General features: G+C 46.9%; 1 protein-coding gene and 1 pseudogene across 5 annotated transcripts in view; one reads left to right on the forward strand and one right to left on the reverse strand.

Moving 5' to 3' along the window:
• ST3GAL5 (ST3 beta-galactoside alpha-2,3-sialyltransferase 5) overlaps positions 1-22,696 on the forward strand; it is a 42,622-nt gene extending 19,926 nt beyond the window's left edge. For 3 of the 5 annotated variants that reach the window (XM_005885638.2, XM_014532871.1, XM_014532872.1), the window contains exons 2-7: positions 2,761-2,884; positions 4,243-4,354; positions 15,137-15,480; positions 19,552-19,738; positions 20,991-21,149; positions 22,303-22,690. In XM_005885638.2, coding sequence (XP_005885700.1) covers positions 2,763-2,884; positions 4,243-4,354; positions 15,137-15,480; positions 19,552-19,738; positions 20,991-21,149; positions 22,303-22,551 — 1,173 coding nt within the window. In that variant the 5' untranslated portion in view covers positions 2,761-2,762 and the 3' untranslated portion in view covers positions 22,552-22,690. Of the gene's footprint in view, positions 1-2,325; positions 2,417-2,760; positions 2,885-4,242; positions 4,355-15,136; positions 15,481-19,551; positions 19,739-20,990; positions 21,150-22,302 lie in introns of all 5 variants that reach the window. The other 2 variants (XM_014532869.1, XM_014532870.1) reach the window with 1 other exon arrangement.
• Positions 7,040-7,729, reverse strand: LOC102245514 (annotated as a pseudogene).

Raw genomic sequence — 22,696 nt, forward strand, 5'->3', positions numbered from 1 at the left:
CGCCCCGAGCATCTGAATGCATTGTGTGAGCATGTTATATGGCAGTGATGGTGAGAAGAGGAGGGTGTTCAGGACTGTAGACCCTCCTGTCACCCGAGAGCCCCTCCTTGCCTTGCTCGAGTCACTTCCTGAAAGTGCAGAAGAGGATCACCTGATGTACCAGTCATGTCCAGCAGGAAACCAGAAACCACACAGACACTTAAGGCACAGAGGGCTCTCATGCGGGGCGTTGATTACAAAGACGCTGGCAGGCCTACAGCCGCCAAAGTGAGAAGGAAGTGTGAGCCCCGATCGAAAAGCTGCTGCCACCCTGGGCCGACGCGCGCATTTATCAAAGAACTCCTGGACAGGCCTTGACTTGCGTCAAGTAGAAACCTAGGATGCCAGGCGCCCACCACCCCTGCTGGAGTCACATGTTCAGCCTCTGTTGCTCGCTACTGTGGCTGCCCCAGCAGGAGCGCCACCAAAATCGGGGGCGTGGAAAGGCTGCGTCTTTCCTCTTGTCTTCCACGCTTCCTCCAGGATGTCTGTCCCACATCACAGCTTAGCAGCAGCCAGCCGGCCAGAGAGGATCTGGGAAATGTCATTTACAGGTTTACAGCCCGAGGCGTAGAGAGCCAAGAGCACCACCACTGGCAGAAGTGGAGACGGGTTTGTCAGCCTCGTTCCCTGGAGGTCCAGTTGGCTGACCCTGTATGTCAGGAACCACAACGTAGCCGTGTTTGAAAACCTTCCAGGGCCTCAGTTGTTCTAACTGCTCATTTAAGAATTCAGTAGATTCTTCAGCAAGGGTTTCCTAGTGAAGTCCTTGGCACCATTTTTCTGAAACTGCTCAAGTAGAATCATACATATCTGTGAAAATTCTTACACTCTAGTGCTACACAGAATTGGTGTTGAGGGAGAGGTTGTTTATACTAACAAAAAAATTAAATACTTGAATGTCAGTTTGATAATTCTCCCCCCTCCCCCCCCAAAAAAACAAAATGGCACAACCCTAATGGGGAAAATGAAGTGAATAACGAGATAGAACTTCCTCCTGGCTGAGAGGCTAAGTATAGTAAAGACATTTCTTAAATTGACGTATAAATTTATTATAGCAATAGGTGCCTATATTAGTTAAGATCTGGACACTGCATTTAACTAACAACTGCTTAAACAAGACAAAAGTTTATTTCTCCATCATGTAACAGTCCAGAGGCAGGCAGTCCAAGGTGGAATGGTGGCTCTGCCGTTGGGACTGTCCAGGGACCCAGGCCCCTTCTCTCTTGTTGCTCCCCAAACTGCTCCCTCTTCCTCCTTCTCCCCCTCCCCCTCCCTTTTCCCCTTCCCCTCTCCCTCCTTCTCCCCTTCCTCCTTCCCCTCTAAAAAGATGAAAACAAATTTTTTTAAGTATAAGAGCTCTAGGTGGTTTCTCAGTGGTTAGGGCGTCGGCCCACTGACTGAAGGGTTGCAGTTTGATTCCTGATCAAGGGCGTGTACCTCGGTTGGGGTGCCTGCAGCTGGCAAACAGTCTATGTGTCTCTCTCACATTGATGTTTCTCTCTCCCCCTTCTCCCTCCCTTCCACTCTCTCTCTCTAAAGATCAATGGGGGGAAAAGTCCTTTGGTGAGGATTTTTTAAAAGTATGAGAGTATTGAGATTTATATGAGCCCTGCACCCATCACCCAGCTTCAACAGTTATCAGTGTATGGCTGGTCTTGCGTCATTTGTTTCCCACCACATACTTACTCCCTTCCTGACTTTTTTGAAGCAAATCTCATTTCTATTCTTTTATCTATAAACTAGAGGCCCAATACACGAAATTTGTGCAAGGGGCTCAGCCCTCACAGCCGAGGTGGCTGCCCTCGACCCTCACAGCCTTGGCTTTGTCCGGAAGGTCGTCCGGCTGTCCGGTCTAATTAGCATGCTATGCTTTTATTATTATAGATATTTCCACATGTATCTCTAAAAGGTAAAGACTCGTTTAAAAAACTAGACTTTATTTTGGGATAATTGTAGATGCAAATGCAATTGTAAGAAATAATACAGTGAGATCCTGTGTAATCTTTTTTTTTTTTGGTTAATCCTCACTCGAGGATATTTTCCATTAATTTTTAGGGAGAGTGGAAGAGAGAGGGAAAGATAGAGGGAAACATCGATGTGAGATAAACACATCAATTGGTTGCCTTCTGCATGAACCCCAATCAGGGCCCGGGCCGGGGAGGAGCCTGCAACCAAGTATGTGCCCTTGACAGGAATCAAACCCAGGACCCTTTGGTCTGGAGGCCGATGCTCTATCCACTTAGCCAAACTGGCTAGGTTTTTGTTTGTTTTTTTTTTTTTTAGGTCCTGTGTAATCTTTACTCAGTTTCCCCCAATGGTAGCATCTTGCAAAACCATAGTACATATCACAACTGGGATACTGACGAAGATACAGGCAAGTTACAGAACATTTTCATCACCACAAGGTTCCTTCTTGTTGCATTTTTATAGCCATACCCACCATTCCTTACATAACTCCTGGGACAACCACTAATCTGTTCTCCATTTCTATAATTTTGTCATTTCAAGAACGTTCTATAAATGTAATCATACAATATATAACCTCTTAAGTCTTTGGCTCAGCATAATTCTTTCCAGATTCATCCAAGTTGTTGCATGTATCAATATTTCACGCCTTTTATGACTGAGTAGTAGTCTACATAAAGGCTGTTTAAAAATATCATTCACCTAAATGGTCCCTCTTTTTCCTCCTCCTGCTCTCTTCCCTCATCTTCACAGCGATGCCAAGCGAGTATCACTGTGCGAAACCGAGAAGCGATTGCTCAAGACCCTCCCTGCAATGGTACACCCGAGCTCAGAACAAGATGCGAAGACCCAACTTGTTGTTAAAAGACATTTTCAAGTAAGTGTGAGCCCTTGGGCCAAAAGATCCCCCAATGTGGGTCAATTGTGTAGAACTGGGAACGATGACTCTTATTCTTGATCATACTTGGTCAAAGGATCACGTAAAGGCACATTCATTAGTGCGTCCATGCGGGTGCTCTGGGTTCGTGCATCAAACTGCACTTGGTAAGAGGGCAGTGCCCAGCCAGGGACCCTCAGGCTCTGCACCTGAGCTCGGATGCCCACGAGGGCAGCTCTGACAGCACGCGGCTCTTCCTGCCATTATATAACAAAAGAGGGCTTTGTCCCTTAGCTGTTTAAGTTAATCTAAAATATGATTAATTAAAGGCCCCTAAAGGCATTTGAATATCATTAAATATTGAAAGCTAAAAAGGATGACAGGTGTCTCAGCTAGGTCACTTTTACATCCTAATAAGTGTTAGAATTGTTAAAGGAGGAACTTGTTAGTTTTATATAGTACCAGCTGAACCAAGTTGAAAATTACCCCTTTTTCATGTCTAAATACGGAAACAGAGCTCTGAAATCTACTTTCACATCTCACTTTTCTAATTTAGAAGGTATAGATTTTAAAAGGTGAGAAAAGGAAATGTATATCCATAAATACTTATATCACTTTCCATCTCCCTTTAGTCATTAACCAATATTTATTGAGGCCTACACATGCCTGGCACTGTGTTGGGTGCAGGCCACATGGCAGCAAATAGAATAGACAAGACCTGCACCCCATGCTCCTCACAGTGTGGGCAAGACAGACTCATGACCAGGAGTTACTGGATGGTGGGTCAGGGTTGTAGACACTGGTCCTGCTTTTAACACCCTTTTCCCCTTCCTTTAAAAAACAAACAAACGAGCAAGCCTGGCTGGCGTGGCTCAGTGGTTGAGCATCAAACTATGAACCAGGAGGTCATGGCACATACCCCGGTTGCAGCCTCTATCCCCAGTAGGGGGCATGCATGAGGCAGCCCATCAATGGTTCTCTCTCATCATTGATGTTTCTATCTCTCTCTCCCTTCCTCTCTGAAATCAATAAAAAAATATATTAGAGAGAGAGAGAGAGAGAGAGAGAGAGACCTACCCAGAACGTCACTGTCAATAAAAATAAAAAAATCTATTACTTGATTTTATTTTATTTTTTGTTACGTTCAGTAACCTGGACTTAACAAAGTCCAGATAAATGATTAATTTATCTTCTCAGGGAATAAGTAGTGCCTTAAGGGGTCACCCTGAGGTCAACTGTAAAGACAATACTGCATAGCAGACAGACTGAATTTGGGTTAGGTTTTCACTTGTTTCCCATGATCACTCCTGATTGTCACGTGACCGCATCATTATAACTAATTGATTTTTTTTTTCTAGGTGTATACTTCTTGTGTTTGGAGTGTGGATCCTTTATATCCTCAAGTTAAATTATACTACTGAAGAATGTGATATAAAAAAAGTGCATTATGTGGATCCTGACCGCGTCAAGGTGAGATATCCCACTGGTGTGGTTTAAATTAAAACATGTCCAAACATACATTTAAACAGTAAAATCATCTCTAAAGTATAGTAAGTAAATGTTCATTAAAACTATAAATAGAGGGGGAAACACTGAGCACTCTAAAACCAGAATCAGGGACAACCCACCCTAAAATACAACAGACTCTGCCCCTGAGCCCACAGCATTCTTCCGTTACTGAGGTCACGGGGTCGGGGGAATCCCACTCACTGAACTCCAGGACACCTGTCATGTGGTTAACAGGCCACAGTGCTGTCATGTGCGTGTTCTTAAAACAGAATGGGAAGAATTTATTTTAGTGTCATCTGTCATTCCTGCATTTCATCTTTTTAATGATTTCACATTGTATTTCAAGATTTTTTCTTAAATTTATTTTTATTTTTCTAAGTCTGTTGAGCCATTAAATGCTCATTTCACTGATTATCTGAGTGCTTAAATTATCCAGCAACGTCCAGCCTTGGATGAAAGAGGTGATTTTAACTAAGGTAGCGTCATGATAACCAAGCATGTATAGGTGCTTTTCATGCGGTATTTAGTTATCGTGACTGGGAGATTTCCCTGTATTCTCCCCATTTTACAGAGGAGGCCTGGGGGGTTAAGCTGCTTGCCCAGGTTCACATCTAGTTTTGTTAACGCATCTAGTTTAGTGTGTACTGTGTAATAACTGTTCTAAAAGTGCTTTAGTCGCGTAAACTCAGTTAACCCTCTGAACAGTCCTGGGATGGAGGTTCTGTTATTAATCCCGTCTCACAGCTGGGGAGTGGAGGACAGGAGACGGTCACCCGGGCAAGGTTACCATGGCGAGTCAGGGGTGGAGTCGGGGCTTGGACCCAGCAATGTCATTTCAGAGCCTGAGCTCCTGGTGATCCTGCTCTCTGCCTGGGTAGGGAGTCCACGGAGAAGAAACCAGAAGAGATAGACAGTGTGATGCAGAGGGGAGAGAGCTGAAGTTCCTGACCTAGAGTCAAATGTAAATGTCAGTAACAAGGTGACCTTGGGCAAGTTACTTCATTGTTTTGAGACCCAGTGTTCTTAGCTATGCAGTGTGAATAACAGCATCTGTGTAGCAGGTAGTCATCCAAGTTGAGTTAGATAATACCCACAATGCTCCTTTTCTAATCCTGATTTTTCTTCACATGGTCTGATTTAATCTGTCTATCCTAAGTGCCTCAAGCTTTTGGTGGTATAGACACCGAAGTAAATGGGGAGAGAGTAGTTAAACGCACAGCTTGGCCTATGCAGACACTTGTGTCTCAGGGGTCTTGTTGATCACGGAGCCCTCCTGTCCTCGCTGCTTCCGCCCTCCGACGTTCGCTGACTCAGCATTTCATCAGCATTAGCCCGTGTGCTTCGCTGGAGTAGGATGTGTCCATTAGCCACTGCTCGGGCCTTCCCTCTCCTCCCGATCCGGCTGGCCTTGCGGACATCCCTGAGTCCCTTTCCACTCCAAGGCCCTTCACAGCTCTCTTGGATAGTTTTTAGACGTCCGGTCTCTCGCTGTCTCCTGGGAAAGGCCTAAATGCTCGTATCTGTGAGCTCTTCCCGTTGTGTCTTTGCTGCACTCTCCACATCCTCTGTGCATCCTTCTGCACACTGCTGACCAGCTGCAGAGGTAATGGCTCTTGAGCAGGGATTAACTGAGAAAGGTAAGCTCTCTTGTGCAAGGGTCAGGCACACCATTTCAGAAGTTCAAGATGGGGAAGATGCATGTGGTGTAGGGACACCTGGGGTGAAAATCAACTTGGTGGTTTTAGTGCCAAGCCAGCACCATCTGCATCGGCATGTGCCGTGGCTGCCTACAGCCGTTTCCCGTAGGCTACAGTGATAGAGCGGAATGGTCTGCTTCAGATAAGTGCTCTGAACATTATGGCCGTCACTCTCTAAGGTTCCCTCCAGGAATCATAGTAACTTCTGCGAATGACCAGAGAAGAGACTCAGGACCATATCCCTGAGGAACCTCGGAAGGAGTGGGGACCTGTAGGGGAGAAGACCTGGTACAGGCCGCATAGCAGCTACTGTCAGCAGCCAGAGTCCTGGGCCATGGAAGGTCGCCCCACCTGGGTGGCCTCGGTGTCAGAGATGCAGACCAGGCGATGGCGGCCAAGCTGAAATAAGGGGCTGACGGTCCCAGGCGTCCAAAGGTGGAATGAATGGGCCACCTTTGTGGCAAGCCTCTGGAGGTCTTTAAGCAAAGCCAGGATGACTGTTGTGGAGGTTTGGTAGGTAGAATTCAGGCATCAGACAGCAGTGGCTCAGGGGCCTTTTAGGTTCTTTCTAGCCTTGAGACCCTGTGGTTCTCGACAGTGGACCAGTCCCTGGCTGCAGTGTGTGGGCTGGTGTCGGGACTTGGGGCTTTCCCTGGCCTGAGTGCAGCTGCATGGCACCACTCGTCCCCAGCTCAGTGACTTCCCCACTGGACTTCAGCGGTGCTTGAAGCTCCTCTGAAACTTGCCACTCTCCACCTGGTATTGTAATAATTTATGCAAGCATTTCGTTGTCCCATCTAAAGTACAAGTTATTTGAGAACAGAGATGGTGTTTGTGGAAATATATAGTTTCTGGGATTTCAGGAAAAGGAATCATGACCTAAGATTGCCCTTTGGGACTCTGTGCTCTCACCCATTGCCCCAGATTGATGTCTCCTTGCCCACCTATTTTTTTTTTAATGGGGCTCAGACCAGGATTCCATGGGTCTCGAGGACCTCTGTGTATCTGTCAGTTCTCCTTCACATTCTTTTGGGCCCGTTTCTGTAGCCTCATGAGCTGCTTTTCCCCTGGTAATGGGTCTTGGCCTTCTTCCTCTTCTCCTCCCGCGTGGCTGTGACCGCCAGCCTCATGAGCCAGGCGCCCTAGGCAGGCAGCCTTCTGTGTGGGCTTCAGAAGCACAACATTGAGGGCAGCGGGAACCACCTTTTGCTTTTACTTGTAGGTGGCGGATTCCATCAAACACCTTGAGGCTCTCCGGGGTGGCCTGGCCTGCTTGGTCTTGCAGAGTAGCAGGCCCCACACAGTCTCAGTCTGATGAAAGATGTGGCTGGGGGCTCGGAAGTGGTAGGGCCAGGTACTTCAACTGGTTTCTGTAGAAATTGTCAGAAATGTTGATGCCCTCACAGTGCACAACTACCACCTCTGGCCCAGCAGTACCTGCTTGGCCATGGTGGCCACCAGGTGCCTGGGAGATGGTCTCAGCCATCAAGTACGGGACCTGCTCCTCTGCCATTTTCAGCAGCCGCTTGGGAAAGCTCCCTCCATGCCGTTCTGCATGCAGGCACGCCCCACTAATCTAATGTGTGGATGTACACTCTTTTTATTATTATTATTGATTTGACACAGAGAGAGAGAGAATGAGAGAAACATCAATGTGAGAGAGAAACATCAATTGGTTGCCTCCCATGCACATTGACCGGGATCAAACCCGCAACCTAGGTATGTACCCTGACTGGGAATCGAACCCACAACCTTTTAGTGTATGGGAGGATGCGCCAACTAACTGAGCCACCTAGCCAGGGCACCACTGTGGTATTTTGACTATTTGTCTTCCTCACTGTCCAACAAATAAGCCCTTGAGAGATAGGGATTGTGTGCTAACATTTTACACTAATTAATATGTACTTATCTATATTAAACTCCAGAGGGAGGGGAAGATATTCCTTAAACCACAATTTGTTTTCTCATCTTTGAATTCCAGATTGTACAGAAAATCCACAGTTAAACAACAGGAAATTTCAGGAATGCATATTGAGTTTAAAATTCCTTTGAGGAGTAGGACAGATACCTCCTGTCCAACTCTCCATGTCTACCAATAGACAGTAGACAGAAAAAAGCGCCCCCATCACCTTCCCCCTGAAACATGGAATATGAGTCCTCCATCTAGGCTTATGGGGCCAATGTTTACTGCTGGACCAGTAACAGACTCATAGCTGCCAGTGCCCTGCCCTGATTAGCTCCAGTGAGGGTTCCTGACCAATCACTGACAAGGAGGATGGAGGTACCTGATGGGCAGGGCCAGCCTCCCAAGGCCACTGCCTGCGTAGAGAAAGGGGAATAAAACTGTGGTTTCTCAGAGAAGGTGTGGAAACCCCCTAGGCAGCCCACTGTGACCACCACATCAATCCAAGTCTAAAATATTTTTTTACCATTATGAAAACACCCAAAACTCAGATAATGCAGAAATAAACACAGTGGAAAGTCCCCTGGAATTTGTGGGAAAAAGGAGCCATAGGAGGGCAGTTAAGTAATTCACACGTTTGTGAACGTCTCAGTTCAGACATTTAATAAAGTAAAAAGTAAAACCACCCTGTAACCATGGTGGAAAGAGGGGTGTCTTTTATTCTATTGAGACTTTTTTTAATGAAGCTTTTTAGCATTGTTGACCCTGTTGAAATGCCACAGTGGTCCTCACAGCTTGTCCTGCTTCATCCCACGCAGAGGGAGCAAAAGGCAGATGCCTCACAGGGCCTTCCAAATTAGAGGAAAGCCAGAGTTGGAAATCGCTGAGGACTTGGGGTGGGAATAGCAGAAGATGAGACTGAAATGCGATAGGTCCAGAGTGCAAGACCTTAAATGCCACGCTCTAAGCAGCTCCTAAGTTGGATATGTAGTCAGGCATCATTAAACGAAGAACAGCAACCCCAAGTAGAGGAAATGGTGGAGGAAGCTGGCTGGTGCGGCCACGGTATTCTCAGGGGCTGGGAGATGGCGTTCAGTAAGAGCTCCCCACAAAGACAACCCTGCCTCCAGGCTACTGGTGGAGTGAGGCCAAAGCGTTTGGACAAATCTGAATGACTGGGTGTGTATCAGCTGAAGAGGGTCTCAGAGCCACGAGGGTGGGGCGCTGTTCGCTCTGTTGATGACATTCAGCAACATTCAGTGTTAGGGGCCCCTGCCGAGCCTGTTGGTTGAGCGAGTTCTGGTTGCACTGGACCAGGCCTGCAGTAGCACAGAGGTGTGTGGCTCTGTTGGTTGTGGGCTTTATATTTTCTATTTAAAGATGGCCCTTAGTGTGCCACTTGTGGTTTTCTTGTTTTTATTTTTTAAAGGCTGCTAACAGTGGTCTCTGCAGGAATGCTCGGACACTTCGAAAGTATGGTTGAGAGGGAAAATTGCACTTTCCTCTTCAACCCCTCCCCTCTGGTAACCACCATACTGACGTTTGATTGGAGAAAGATGTGGTATTTATACAGACAAGGGAATACTACTCAGCCATATGAAAGAAGGAAACCCCTCCATTGACAACAGCGTGGATGAACCTTGAGGGCATTATGCGCAGTGAAATAAGTCAAACAGAGAAAGACAAATGCTGTATGATCTCACTTACATGTGGGATATGAAACAAAAAGCAACATACTTTGATTTTTTTAAAGAAATACCCTGGTTTTCCTTTGCAAATCGTCATTGACATTTGTATCAACCAGATGTCTCTTTATTCTTAATTGTGGGCAGCCAGCAAGTTCATCCCGGAAGACGGTTTTTTTGTTGTTAACTTTATTGACTTGTAGAGAGAGAAAGGAAGGGAGAGAGAGAAAAACAGTGATTTGTTGTCCCACTTATTTAGGCATTCATTGGTTAACTAGAGGCCCTGGTGCATGAAAATTCATGCACTGGAGTGGGGGTCCCTCAGCCCACCCTGCCCCCTCTCACAGTACAGGAGCCCTCAGGGGCGAGAGGCAACCCGGCGATCAGGGGAAAGCGACGCCCCATCACACCTCTGCTGCTGCCACTGCCGGCAGCACAAGCCTCGGCCGGCCCTGGGTGGCCGGGCAGCCGCCATCCGAGGCTTGCCTGACCTCAGCTGGCCCTACTTGCCTGAGCCTCAGTCATTGGCGGGTGCAGGAGGACCTGTGGCCCCAGTGGCAGGCGCACTGAGCAGCCGGCCCCGCCCTCACTGGGCACCGCCATCTTGTGAGGCTGTGGTGGTCAATTTGCATATTGCCTCTTGATTATATAGGATTCTTGTGTGTGCCCTGATTGAACACACACCTCTGGTGTGTCAGGACAGTGCTCTAACTGAGCTATCCAACCAGGTTAAACTTAAAAATTGGCGTCCTGACTACCTTAAAAATTGAAGCCCTCATTCCCATGCCTTGATTTGAAGGGCCTGGGAGATCCTGTGTCTCTGAGAGTCACCCATTCTCTGCTTACCCCGGTGCCTGCAATCCAGACCCTTCTGCATCCTTTGGAGCTGTCTGCAGCAGCGAAGGGGAAAGCCTTCCTCTCTGTCACAGCTCCGAAAGGTGATTCTCTCCGAGAAAGATGAGGTTCTCCTCCTCCAAGGCTTTAAAACTTGGAAGAAGGAGGAGAGAGGCTAGGAGTTCCTGGTTAGAAGAAATTGCCCCTAGGGGCTTTCTCAGAGCTGGTTGTGTGTCTTTGAAGGAGTTAAAACAAAAGAAGAAAAAGAATTGCTGTTGCTTTTGGCATGTCTGGTGGCATTGGGAGCATTCATTTGCCAGGGCTTGATTATTGCACCCACTGTGAACGAGGCCAGGGAGGGGTCACGGTCAGAAGACGAGGCTAAGCCTTGTGCTCTGCTCACGGTCTAGAAAATTAAGTTTGAAGTCTGCAATGGAACTCGGCCAACATGGAAATAGAATTAAATTTCACTCTTTCCAAACGAAACTTCTGGAGAGAAAGTGCGGCCGCCCTTATGGTGATGCTACCTTGAGCCCACAAAGTGCCTATACTAGCGCCAGTCTTGCCAGGTGTCTCAGGCATCACAACGTGACCAGTGATCATGCACAGTGTCTGCAGCCTCATCTGAGGCTCCAAGAATAGCAGTTTCCCTTGTCAGAACCAGGGCCAGAGCCCCTCTCTCTCCCTCTCTCCCCTTCCTCTCTCTCTAAAAATCAATAAAAACATATTTTAAAAGTGGGGGTTCTGCTATAAGATAGATACATGTCTACAAATATGTTATTACTAGAGGCCCTGAGCACCAAATTCGTGTGTGGGTACGGTCCCTAGGCCTGGCCTGCGATCAGGGCCATCTTCCCTAGCTGCCTGCAGCCAGCCCCCAGTTCCCGTTCGCCATCGGGTGGTCAGTGCCTGACAGCCGGGGAAAGGGACCAAGAGGGAGTCAGTGCGCCTCATAGTGACTGGTCCAGCGGTCGTTCTGGTCGTTCCGCCGTTAGGGTCAATTTGCATATTACCCTTTTATTATATAGGATAGCAGCTGCAGACAGAGTACCCATGTGGTGGTGGCCAGGCTGTGGGATGCAGAGCCGAGGGTGGCCATGGGGAATCTGTTCAAGAATGGAGCGGGGTGGGGGTCTTCACCAGCCACCCCTGGACAGGGAAATCTAAGGTGGAGAGAATGCTCGACCAGCAGGCTCCCCGAAGAGGGGAAGGCTGGAAACATTGTCCAAGGAAGATCTTATCAAGTTTGCCAAGAAGTAGATGATGCTAATACAGGAAGCTAAGTCAAGATGTACAGGTATTAGATCGAAAATATTCATCTTCATCGCAATATCATGTAATGGTGGTTAAGAATTATGTTTTTAATAGTTCATTGGCTTGTTTAGTTTACCAGGGAATCCAGTAAAATCTTAGTGTAGTAGAACCTATTGTTATTTAACACTAACCATTTGCCTCTCATGGTGTTTAATTATCTCACATCTCTAAACTGCAGTTACCTTTGGATTATTAATATAAAGTCAGGGAGGAGGATTTTTTAAAAGTACTTTTTTATTGAGTTTCAGATAGGAATGGAGAGGGAGAGAGAGGAAAAAAAACATCAATGATGAGAGAGAATCATTGATTGGCTGCTTCCTGCATGCCCCCTACTGGGGATCAAGCCTGCAACCCAGGTATGTGCCCTGACCGGAAATCGAACCCAGGACCCTTCAGTCCCCAGGCTGATGCTCTATCCACTGAGCAAAACTGACTAGGGCAAGGGAGGAGGATTTTTAAGAACAATTTGTTAAAGTTAAATCACATTTTGGATTAAAGACTTAAACATTAGACCTGAAACCATAAAAATCCTAGAAGAAAACATAGGCAGTAAGCTCTCTGACATTGCTCTTAGTAATATTTGTTGGATATGTCTCCTTGGGCAAGGGAAACAAAAGAAGAAATAAAAACATGGGACTACATCAAACTAAAATGTTTTTGCACAGCAAAGGAAACCATCAACAAAGCCAAAAGATAACCTATCAAATGGGAGAAGATATTCACCAATGATATATCCAGTAAGGGATTATTATACAAAAGATGTAAGGAACTCATACAATCTAATACCAACAAGATAAACAACCCAATGGAAAAAATGGGCAGAGGGCCTGAATAGACATTTCTCCCAAGAGGACATATAGGTGATGCTCAGTGTCACCAGTCATCAGGGAAATACTAATTAACACCACAGTGAGATGTTGCCTCATACCTGTCAGAATGATTCACCAATAAATCAACAAACAACATGTGTTGGTGAAGATATGGAGCAAAGGGAACTCTCGTGTACTTTTGGTAGGATTGTAAATTGGCACAGCCACTATGGAAAACAGGTATGGTGGTTTCTCAAAAATTAAAAATAGAACTACCATGTGACTCAGCAATCTTACTTCTGGGTATTTATGCAAAGAAATTCAAAACACTAATTCAAAAAGGTATATGTACTCCTGTGTTCACTGCAGCATTATTTACAATAACCAAGAATGGAAGCAACGTAAATGTCCATCAATAGATGACTGGATAAAGATGTGGTGGATACATACAATGGCATATTGCTCAGCCATAAAAAGAATGAAATCTTGCCATCTGTGACAGAATGAATGGCCCTAAAGGGTATTATGCTGAATGAAATAAGTCAGACAAAGTCAAGTAACATATGATTTCACTTACATGTGGAACCTAAAAAAATAAGTGAACAAACAAAATAGAAACAAACTCATGGATACAAAGAACACATTGGCAGTTGTTGAATGGGAGGGAGTCTCAGGGGCTGGTGAAAAGGTGGTGGGATTAATAAGTACAAGTTAGCAGTTATAAAAATAGTCATGGGGATGTAAGTACAGCACAGGGCACATAATCAATAATCCTATATAATAAAAGCCTAATATGCAAATTGACAGAAAGGCAGAATGACAGGTCACTATGATGCACACTGACCACCAGGGTGCAGACGCTCAACGCAGGAGCGAGGTCCCAGACTGCGAGGGGGCACAGGCCAGGCTGAGGGCCCCCCCCCACCCCACCCCCTGGCCCAGTGCACAAATTTCGTGCACCGGGCCTCTAGTATTGTAATAACTTTGTATGGTGTCAGGTGGGTACTAGACTTATTGGGGTGGATCGCTTCATAAGTTATATAAATGTCTAATCACTGTGTTGTATAGCTGAAACTAACAATATTGTATGCCAAGTATAACTGAAAAAAAAATACCAGCCATGCCAAAAATATGTTATACAAAAACCTAATAAAAATAACAAGGCTTTGAGAAAAAACATAGCTGGGGCAAACATTTGAAACTATATGCAGCAATAAATAATCCTTGTAATAGTACGGTCATAGTTCAAAGGACATGTTCAATCCTAGAAATATTCCAGTAAACATAGGACTACACACACACACGCACACACGCATGTGAAGGTGGTTTGGTGGTGGGAGGGGTAAGGCAGGGCCGAGGCTGCCGAGTGTGGACTTGAGAACAAAAAGCTCTGTGACAAGGGAGAACTTTCTGCCAAGCGGTTGATCCTGAGGCAGCATGTGGCCAGACTAAGCCAGGAGGAAGGCCGTGGGCATGGAAAGTGGTACACGTTCCTCCGGGTCTTGTGGGTTCAGCTGGGCTATGTACTTGGCATTAGATAGTTGTTCCTTGTCGATGCAACATGTTAATCTACAGGGAATATTATATATGACACCAAGGCAACTTCTGTGTTGACATGACATTATTCCTTGGTTACATTGAGAGTAATTTCCAGACTCTCATGAAGCGCATTACCCCAACTGATAAGTAAGCCTGTTTCTCACCCTGAACAGATTAGAACCTGAAATATGGAAAACATTCTAATTGTGGTAAGAAACACGTAACATAGCATTTACCTCCTTGGGCATTTTTTAAGCACGACGTATATTCACATTGTGAAACAGATTCCTGGAACTTTTTCATCTTACAAAGTTGAAACTCACGCTGTGAAACAGATTTATCCTATAAAGCTGGGACTACCCCTGAAACACACCCTCCTTCCCGTTCCCCCCCCCCCCCGTCTCAGGTAACCACCACTCTACTTTATACATTTGACTGTTAGACACCTTATATAATGGAATCATGCACTATTTGCATTTCTGTGCATGATTCCATTGTATAAGGTGTCCTTATTTCACTGGGCATAATGTCTTCAAGCTTCTTCCATGTAGTAAGGTGTGACAGGATTTTATGAAATCTTAAACACCTCAAAGTATTTCCACCCCCCCCCCCAAATTTACTTGAACAAGGTCAAGCTGGGGGTGGTAGGAGATGGAGGGTCCTTCCTGCTTTGAGAAAAAACACAGCTGGGGCCAACATTTAAAACTCTATACAACAATAAATAATCCTTTATGAAATAAATACTCTGGTTGAGTCTGTCTCATGTCATGTGATCCTCCCAGGTTTTTCCTTCAAGTTTCTCGCATAAATTAACTCTTAAAAGCAGATGTTCTGTGTGAAAAGACAACCGTCAGAAGGGGAGCTCCCTCAGACACCTTACAGACGACAGAGTGTCACCTCTAAGTGTACATTTCTAACGCCTGACAGTGTTGTAAGCGTGGGTTGGTGTGATTCCATTCCAGAGAGCTCAGAAATACGCGCAGCAAGTCTTGCAACAGGAGTGCCGGCCCAGGTTTGCCAGGACGTCCATGGCGCGGCTGTTTGAGCACCGGTACAGCGTGGACTTGCCGCCCTTCGTGAAGAAGGGCCCCCGGGCGAACGAGGCCGAGTACAAGTACGACCCTCCTTTCGGATTCCGGCACTTCTCCGGGAAAGTGCAGAGCCTCCTGGAACTCTTGCCTGAGCACGACCTTCCTGAACACTTGAAAGCAAAGAGTTGTCGGCGTTGCGTGGTCATCGGAAGTGGCGGGATACTCCACGGACTAGAGCTGGGCCCAGCCCTGAACCAGTTCGACGTGGTGATACGGTAAGTTGGTTTACCAGGGGTGGGCAAACTTTTTGACTCGAGGGCCACAATGGGTTCTTAAACTGGACCGGAGGGCCGGAACAAAAGCATGGATGGAGTGTTTGTGTGAACTAATATAAATTCAAAGTAAACATCATTACATAAAAGGGTACGGTCTTTTTTTTTAGTTTTATTCATTTCAAACGGGCCAGATCCGGCCCGCGGGCCGTAGTTTGCCCACGGCTGGTTTAGACCAACCTTCCTCCTCCAGAGCTGGCTCACTGCTGTTGGTCCCCTGCACGCCCCTGCTGCCGTCGGGGGAGGTGACTGTTGAAGAAATAAAAACAAAAACATGATGTGATTAGATGCTCCGAACTGTGCGGTACTGACCCCAGTTCGGCAAAACACTTTTCAGAAGAGGTGAGGTTTAGGAGGATGGGGAGGCTCAGATAAGCCAGCAAAGGAGGAAGGCTGTGCCAGGCGAGGCCAGGAGGACGGGATGCTGAGTGGGTGGGGGGCCTGGCCTGGGAGCTGGGCTGGTGTGGGTGAGCCCTGCAGGCCGCTGGCTGGGCTGCGGAAAACACACAACAGGCCATAAGGAGCCAGCCTGGATTCTTCTTGGCCTAGCTGGCTAAGGTGCTTTCTGATTATAAAAGTAAAATACGTTTATTCTTGAAGATTTAAAAATACAGGAAAATATAAGGAAGAAAATGCCACTCATGGCACAAAAACCAACCACTGCTAATTGGCTGTGTTTTTTTTCTTCACTTTTGCTCTATATACATACTAATGAGTGCATTTATATTCTTATGAAGTGTTTTGCTTTTTTAACATCGTGGTATGAATAGTTTCTGAGGTCATTCTCTGTCTTTGGGAACTAACTTGACCGTTTACTATTCCTTTAAATGAGGCATCGTACGTTACTTAGCCACCCTCCCATTGTTGGACACTTAGAATAGCTCCAGTTTCCTTGTGATTGTGAAAATGCTTTGCACATTCTCATGCGTGTGTCTTTATGTACATCTCTGATTTATTTCCTTGGACATAATTCCAAGAATCCCTAGAATTGTTGGGTTAACGATACTTGAATGGTTTTTAAGGCTCTTGATATACTTCAGTGAATTGTCTCTATCTTAAGGGTGTTCGAAACAGGGAGCATGATGAAAGTTGGGTCTTAATTAAACTCATCGAGAGGAGGATGTGGATTTGACTGAAGGCAGGAGACAATAGGGCGGGAGCCTGGGTTTGGAGGCTACAATCCGGGCGAGCAGTGTGGGGCCGGGTGTGAGATGGAGAAAGAAGAAATAGAGGCTAGAGATCAGATAGGAGCCCGACCAGCATGGCTCAGCAGTTGAACATCATCCTATAAACCAGGAAGCCACAGTTTGATTCCCAATCAGGGCACATGGGGGCATGCAGGAGGCAGCCAATTGGTGATTCTTTCTCATCATCGATGTCTATATCTCTCTCTCCTTCTCCCTTCCTCTCTGAAATCAATTAAAAAAATACATTTTTTAAAGATCAAATATGAGGTATATTGGAAAAGTGAATTACAGGATTTTCTGGCAGGGGACACCAAGATTTCTAATCTGGGGTCTGAGGCAGTAGTAGAACTGCTTAAGAAAATAGACCCGTTGAGAGAAATCTCTGGTTAGTTCAGATATTTTGAACTAAAAGCAATAGTGTGTACACACACTGCCTTTGTCCCGGCAGCTGAGGTCTCGGGCAAGTGTCCTGACTGTATTGTGCCTCGTTTCCTCATCTGTAAGTGGAGGCGGTGATGGCACATCCCTGAGTGGGTTACTGTGAAGGTCAAAGGCATGAATGGGTTTAGAGAACTTAGAATAGTGGCAGGCCTATGGTAAATGCTCAGTAAATATTAGCATCAGATTGGGGGGAATGTTTAGGAATGTGGGGGCTAAGGAGGAGAGGGCAAGGGTAGAAGGTGTGGTAGGCAAGAACCAGACTTTTGTAAGAGAGAAGAAACAGGTAAGAACCACGTTTTAGGTCGAAAGGGGTCCCGTAGGCCCCAGTGACCAGAAAGCAGGATGGTGTGCAGCAGGAGTGTGCAGGTTGGGGTGAGGGCAGACACGTCACTGCCTTTCACTGGCTGATGTCTATGTGGCAGTGCGTGTCATGTGCTTTAGACGTCCCAGTCCTCGCTGAAACCACCACGGTTGGCCAGTGTCAGAGATGAGGACACCATAGGGCCCCGGGTCCACGCCAGACACCAGCATTCCACATGCAGGGTTTTGAGGCTTCCAGAACCTCAACCCTGGCCTTCAACAGGCAGCGTTGGGGGAGGCAGACAGGACCCCGTGCCCATCGAATGGTGCAGGACTGGGAAATGGGGGAGGAGGTAAGAAACCAGGGGTGCTGATAGAGGAGGTAAGAAACCGGAGAAGAGATGTGGAGGAAGGGGCGGCCTCCAGCAGGAGAGCAGCGGGATCTGGCTCTTCGGGGAGGAGGAGGGCAGGCAGTGAGATCTGGGTGAGGAGCCTCACTGGGCAGGAGGAAGAAGAAGAGGCCCTGGGAGAGCGGGAAGGGGGCTGGGAAGGTGCCTGGTGATGGCGGGCGCCAGCCTGGCGAGCGTGGACTTCATGCCTAGGCACTGGGAGGCCACTGAGCCTTAGGGCCAGAGAAAGGGTGACTTAGCATAATTATGAGGGAGAAGCTTTGGGGGAGTAACTTTTAATATTTTTTAATTGATTTTAGAGAGAGAGGAAGGGAGAGGGAGCGGGAAAGAGAGACATCTATGTACGAAAGAAACATCCATCTGTTGCCTTCCGCACACACCCCAACTGGGGGCTGAACCTACAACCTAGGTATGTGCCCTGACTGGGAATTGAGTCAGCACAGGACGACACTCAACCAATCGAGCCCCACCAGCCAGGGCTGGGGAGTAACTTTTAGACTGAAAGTGATTCTAAACTTAACAGAAAAGTTGCAAAAATAGTGCACAGAACTCCTGTTCACCCTTCTCCCAGATTCCCCTTTGGTAACACTTCACCACATTGGCTTTGTCAGGTTCTCTTTACATATGCGATGATTCTTCTCCGAACCCTTTCAGAGTTCGTTGCAAACATCTAGCTCCCTTACCTCTAAATACTTTAGTATGTGTTTCCCAAGAACAAGGACATTCTATTACAGAAGCACAGAGGCATTATTCAGAATCAGGAAGTTAGCACTGATACATCACACCTTATCTGCAGTCTTGATTCACATTTCACCAGTTTTCCTAATGTCCTTTATTTTAAAAAAGAAAAGGAAGCGGGTGGGGGGAGCAGAAAAAAAAAAAAAGGAAAACATAGCTGGTCTAGGCTCATGTCTTACATTTTGTTGTCCTGTCTAATAATATCTTTTAATAATCCAGGGGTAAGTGTCTGAGATTTAGAAGAGGAAGTGGAATAGAAGAGAAAGGTTAGATACAGGTGACGTAGTACAGGCAAAAAACCAAACACACTACAAAACTGAATGACAGTGTAAGCAGTAGTATTGCTTTGGGAAGAATTCTTAGACTTCTCTCCCAAACAGCCACCCTGGCAAAGCCTTCACTGATCTAACAGTAGTAAGTGTCCCAAATCCTTGCTTTAAGACCAGGCTGCACCTGGGCCCATGGCCCCACCCGCGTTCAACCCTGTCCATATATAACTGTCGCCGTGTCTGCCTGGCCCTAGTTTCTAGGTTTTCCTCTCTGATTACCTTTTGGAAATTCTGACAAGAGCCGCCGGTATCTGAGCACAATGGGAGGCTTTTAAGGAAACATCAGGGCCCAGAAAAAGCCCAAAATATACTATGTTTGAATTGCCTGAAAATGGGACAAGAGCGAATTGCTTGGCATTCAGAGATGAGCTGGGGGCATCCCTCACAGGGCACCTCTCACAGGGCAAGGAGGGCTGCATGCATCTGGCACCTGGAAAGGGTGGACCTGTGGGGGCAGGGAGGCTGCTGGGAGGGACACCCGGGCCCCAACCACTACCCATTCCCAGGCCTAAAAAAAGTATGAAGAACACAGGAGGGAATTCTTTTGTGGTGTGATAAGGTAGCTAATGGCTTGCTTTGTCTATTTATCTTGTCCTTTGTGTTAAATAGGTTAAACAGTGCACCCGTTGAGGGATATTCAGAGCATGTTGGAAATAAAACTACTATAAGGATGACTTATCCAGAGGGTGCCCCACTGTCTGACTTCGAATATTATTCCACTGACTTGTTTGTGGCTGTTTTATTTAAGAGTGTTGACTTCAACTGGCTTCAGGCAATGGTAAAGAACGAAACCCTGGTAAGCACGGAAATCCAGCCTTCAGGTGTGTCTTTGGGGTCTCTAATTGTGATGCAGGCTTTTACTTTTCAGCAGACTCGGTGGAATGCATACTTTCACTTCCGTGTTGTGTTTTAAATAACCTCTCCCTCTGTGGAAACCCCTCAGAACTCCTTGCTGGAAATGGCTTTCAGAACATGATCGATTCACAGGTGGAGGTCAAGATCGTTACTTAATGGGAATATCAAGTTTTGGACAAAAATTGTTGTTACTAAGGTTGATGACCCAATGGATTCACTAAACTGGAACTTATGTGGCTTTTGGCTTTTTCTAGAAATTAGGTTTACCTGGGTTAATGTAAACCATTATTGGGGATATTGAAAAGAATGTACATAAAACCTCTGGGGAGTATTCTCAAAGAACTTCTCCCAGACTGCCTTTATTGGTGGTGTAAATTCGCAGGAGTAAATTCCCAGCATTTCAGAGGGCGGGTGTGGAGGAGACGGCCTCACCGGGTCATAGTCTTCTTTGTCTTAACGGTGATCAATCACACCACTTTATAGTCCCTCCCATTGTGTTGAAATTAACTTCAGAGGCCAGCTGTCGTGGAGTGCGAGTGCATTTATATTCACTTGCACAGACCAGCGGTCCACACAAGTAATAGGACATACGGGGGTATGAGACCTTTCACAGAAGCTTCCTGTGGTGGAGACTTGTATCTCCGGCGCTTGATTCTGTGCAGGTTATCGTGGTCTTCCGGGCTTTCTATGGAAAAGAAATTGTTCTAGTTGGGACATGAAGCTCATACGAAATGACTCAGTCAGTTACCAAGAGACTTCACGGGACTAGGAAAAGGAGTGAGTGGAGGGAGAGAGGACCCTGGGTGAGGGCCTGACAGAGCCGGCACTCACAGCACCTAGTACCCTTGAATTGGGGCTGTTTGCTTAGTCTTCCCTGGGCAAAATGGTGGCTTTTGATCCTACAAAGGCTGTACCTCCTCTGGTCATTCCCTAAGCAGTTTCTTCCCCACACAAGAGCTGGGTCTGTGGCTTCTCTCCTTGTCCAATGCCACCTTCAAAGACCAGGTCCTTTGGAGCTGCGAGTTTGAGTTGAGAGAGTGACTTTGCCCACAGCTGTGAGTTTGCTGCAGGACGCGTGCCCGCCAGGGGTCACGGCCACGGCTTGGCCCGGTTATCAGGGGATGCGTTCCGCCCTCCACTGATCGATGACTATTACGTATCCCTAATGATTGCTTCTTGTTTTCTTTCCTCAGCCATTTTGGGTACGACTCTTCTTTTGGAAGCAGGTGGCAGAAAAAATCCCATTACCGCCAAAACATTTCAGGATTTTGAATCCAGTTATTATCAAAGAGACTGCCTTTGACATCCTTCAGTATTCAGAGCCACAGTCCAGGTTCTGGGGCCGAGATAAGGTATTTTTTTTTCTTCTACCGAGAGTTAACGATTCTTGTCTGCGTTTGAGGGATGACCTCTGTACATATTTCACTTAGGCTCGGCTGTGTACACAGAGGCATCTTCCAGTGGGGAAACCTAGGCCACGATGAGAAGCTGAATCTGTATTCACCACTCTGCACCCTGACTCAGGGCTCCTCAGTGTTCATTGGTTGTCCCTGGTGACTCATCTCTTTAGTATAGTCAGCACATTAGCACTTAGGTCACTGAGATGTTATTTAAGACTAGTGACCTGGTGCACGGATTCATGCACATTGAAAGGAAATTAATTAGAAGGTGGCCGGTGGGGCGGGACTGGGCAAGACGGGCCAGACACTCCCTGGAGCCAACCTCCTGGGGTCCCTCCCCGGCCGGCCGCACCTAGGGTGGCACCCCGGCTCGAAGGGTGTCTGCAGAGTGAGCGGGGTACCTCCAGCAGGTAGGGTCCCTCGTGTTGGCCTGCGGGGATCGGGCCGAAACCGGCTCTCCAACATCCCCTGAGGGGTCCCAGAGTGCGAGAGGGCACTCTGCAAAGTTGCTGTCGTACAGGGTGTGGAATGCAAACACAAGTGTGCAGTAAACCAGATTCTGGCCAACAGTGCCCCAGCAACAACATAACCCACGGCCGAAGGTGGAATTGCGCGGCCCCGCTAGGAATCGGTTTCCTCCTCTCTGGTTTCAGGGTGTGTCACCAGAGAACCACCGCTGCCAAGTCACTGCAGCTCGGCAGCTCCTGCATTGAGCGTCTGCCCCCTGGTGGTCAGTGTGCTCATAGCGACTGGTCAGATGGTTGGACACTTAGCATATTAGCCTTTTATAGAGATAGATGATGGTATAGTGACTATACTATAGTCAATGCAATATTATGGGACTCTGAAGGGTGAAGAAAAGCTAATGGATATGAGAACACCTTCATAATATATTAAGCAAGAAAATTGAGTTGCAGAACATCCCATTTTTGTTTAAAAATAAAAACGTGTCTATAGAGATGCCCAGGAAAAAAGCTCGGAAATAAACAGCAGGCTGAAATCGTGGGATGTTTAACATCGCCGCCTTTATTACTTGGCACAGCATTCGTGCTACGTGGGGAGCAGCGAATTGCGCTCAGACTGTTGGGTCTTTTTTCTTTTCCAGAACGTCCCCACGATTGGTGTCATTGCCGTTGTCTTAGCCACACACCTGTGTGATGAAGTCAGCTTGGCCGGCTTTGGCTATGACCTCAGCCAGCCCAGAACACCTTTGCATTACTTCGACAATCTCTGCATGGCCGCCATGAACTTCCAGACCATGCACAACGTGACGACGGAGACCAGGCTGCTGCTGAAGCTGGTCAAGGAGGGCGTGGTGAAGGACCTCAGCGGGGGCATCCGCTGCGAGTTTTGAACACAGACAACCTCACTGGAAATGCACCTCGGACTCTGAGGGCCGCTTTTCTTGGCCTTCTTGGGGCATTTCTCCTACAAATACTTTGAGATGCAGCTGGTGTTTTTAACTTTTAATTTAAAAGACAAAAACCAGTTTCGCTCTT

This window comes from Myotis brandtii, unplaced genomic scaffold (genome assembly GCF_000412655.1).
Source record: "Myotis brandtii unplaced genomic scaffold, ASM41265v1 scaffold916, whole genome shotgun sequence".
In the NCBI taxonomy this organism is placed as follows: domain Eukaryota; kingdom Metazoa; phylum Chordata; class Mammalia; order Chiroptera; family Vespertilionidae; genus Myotis; species Myotis brandtii.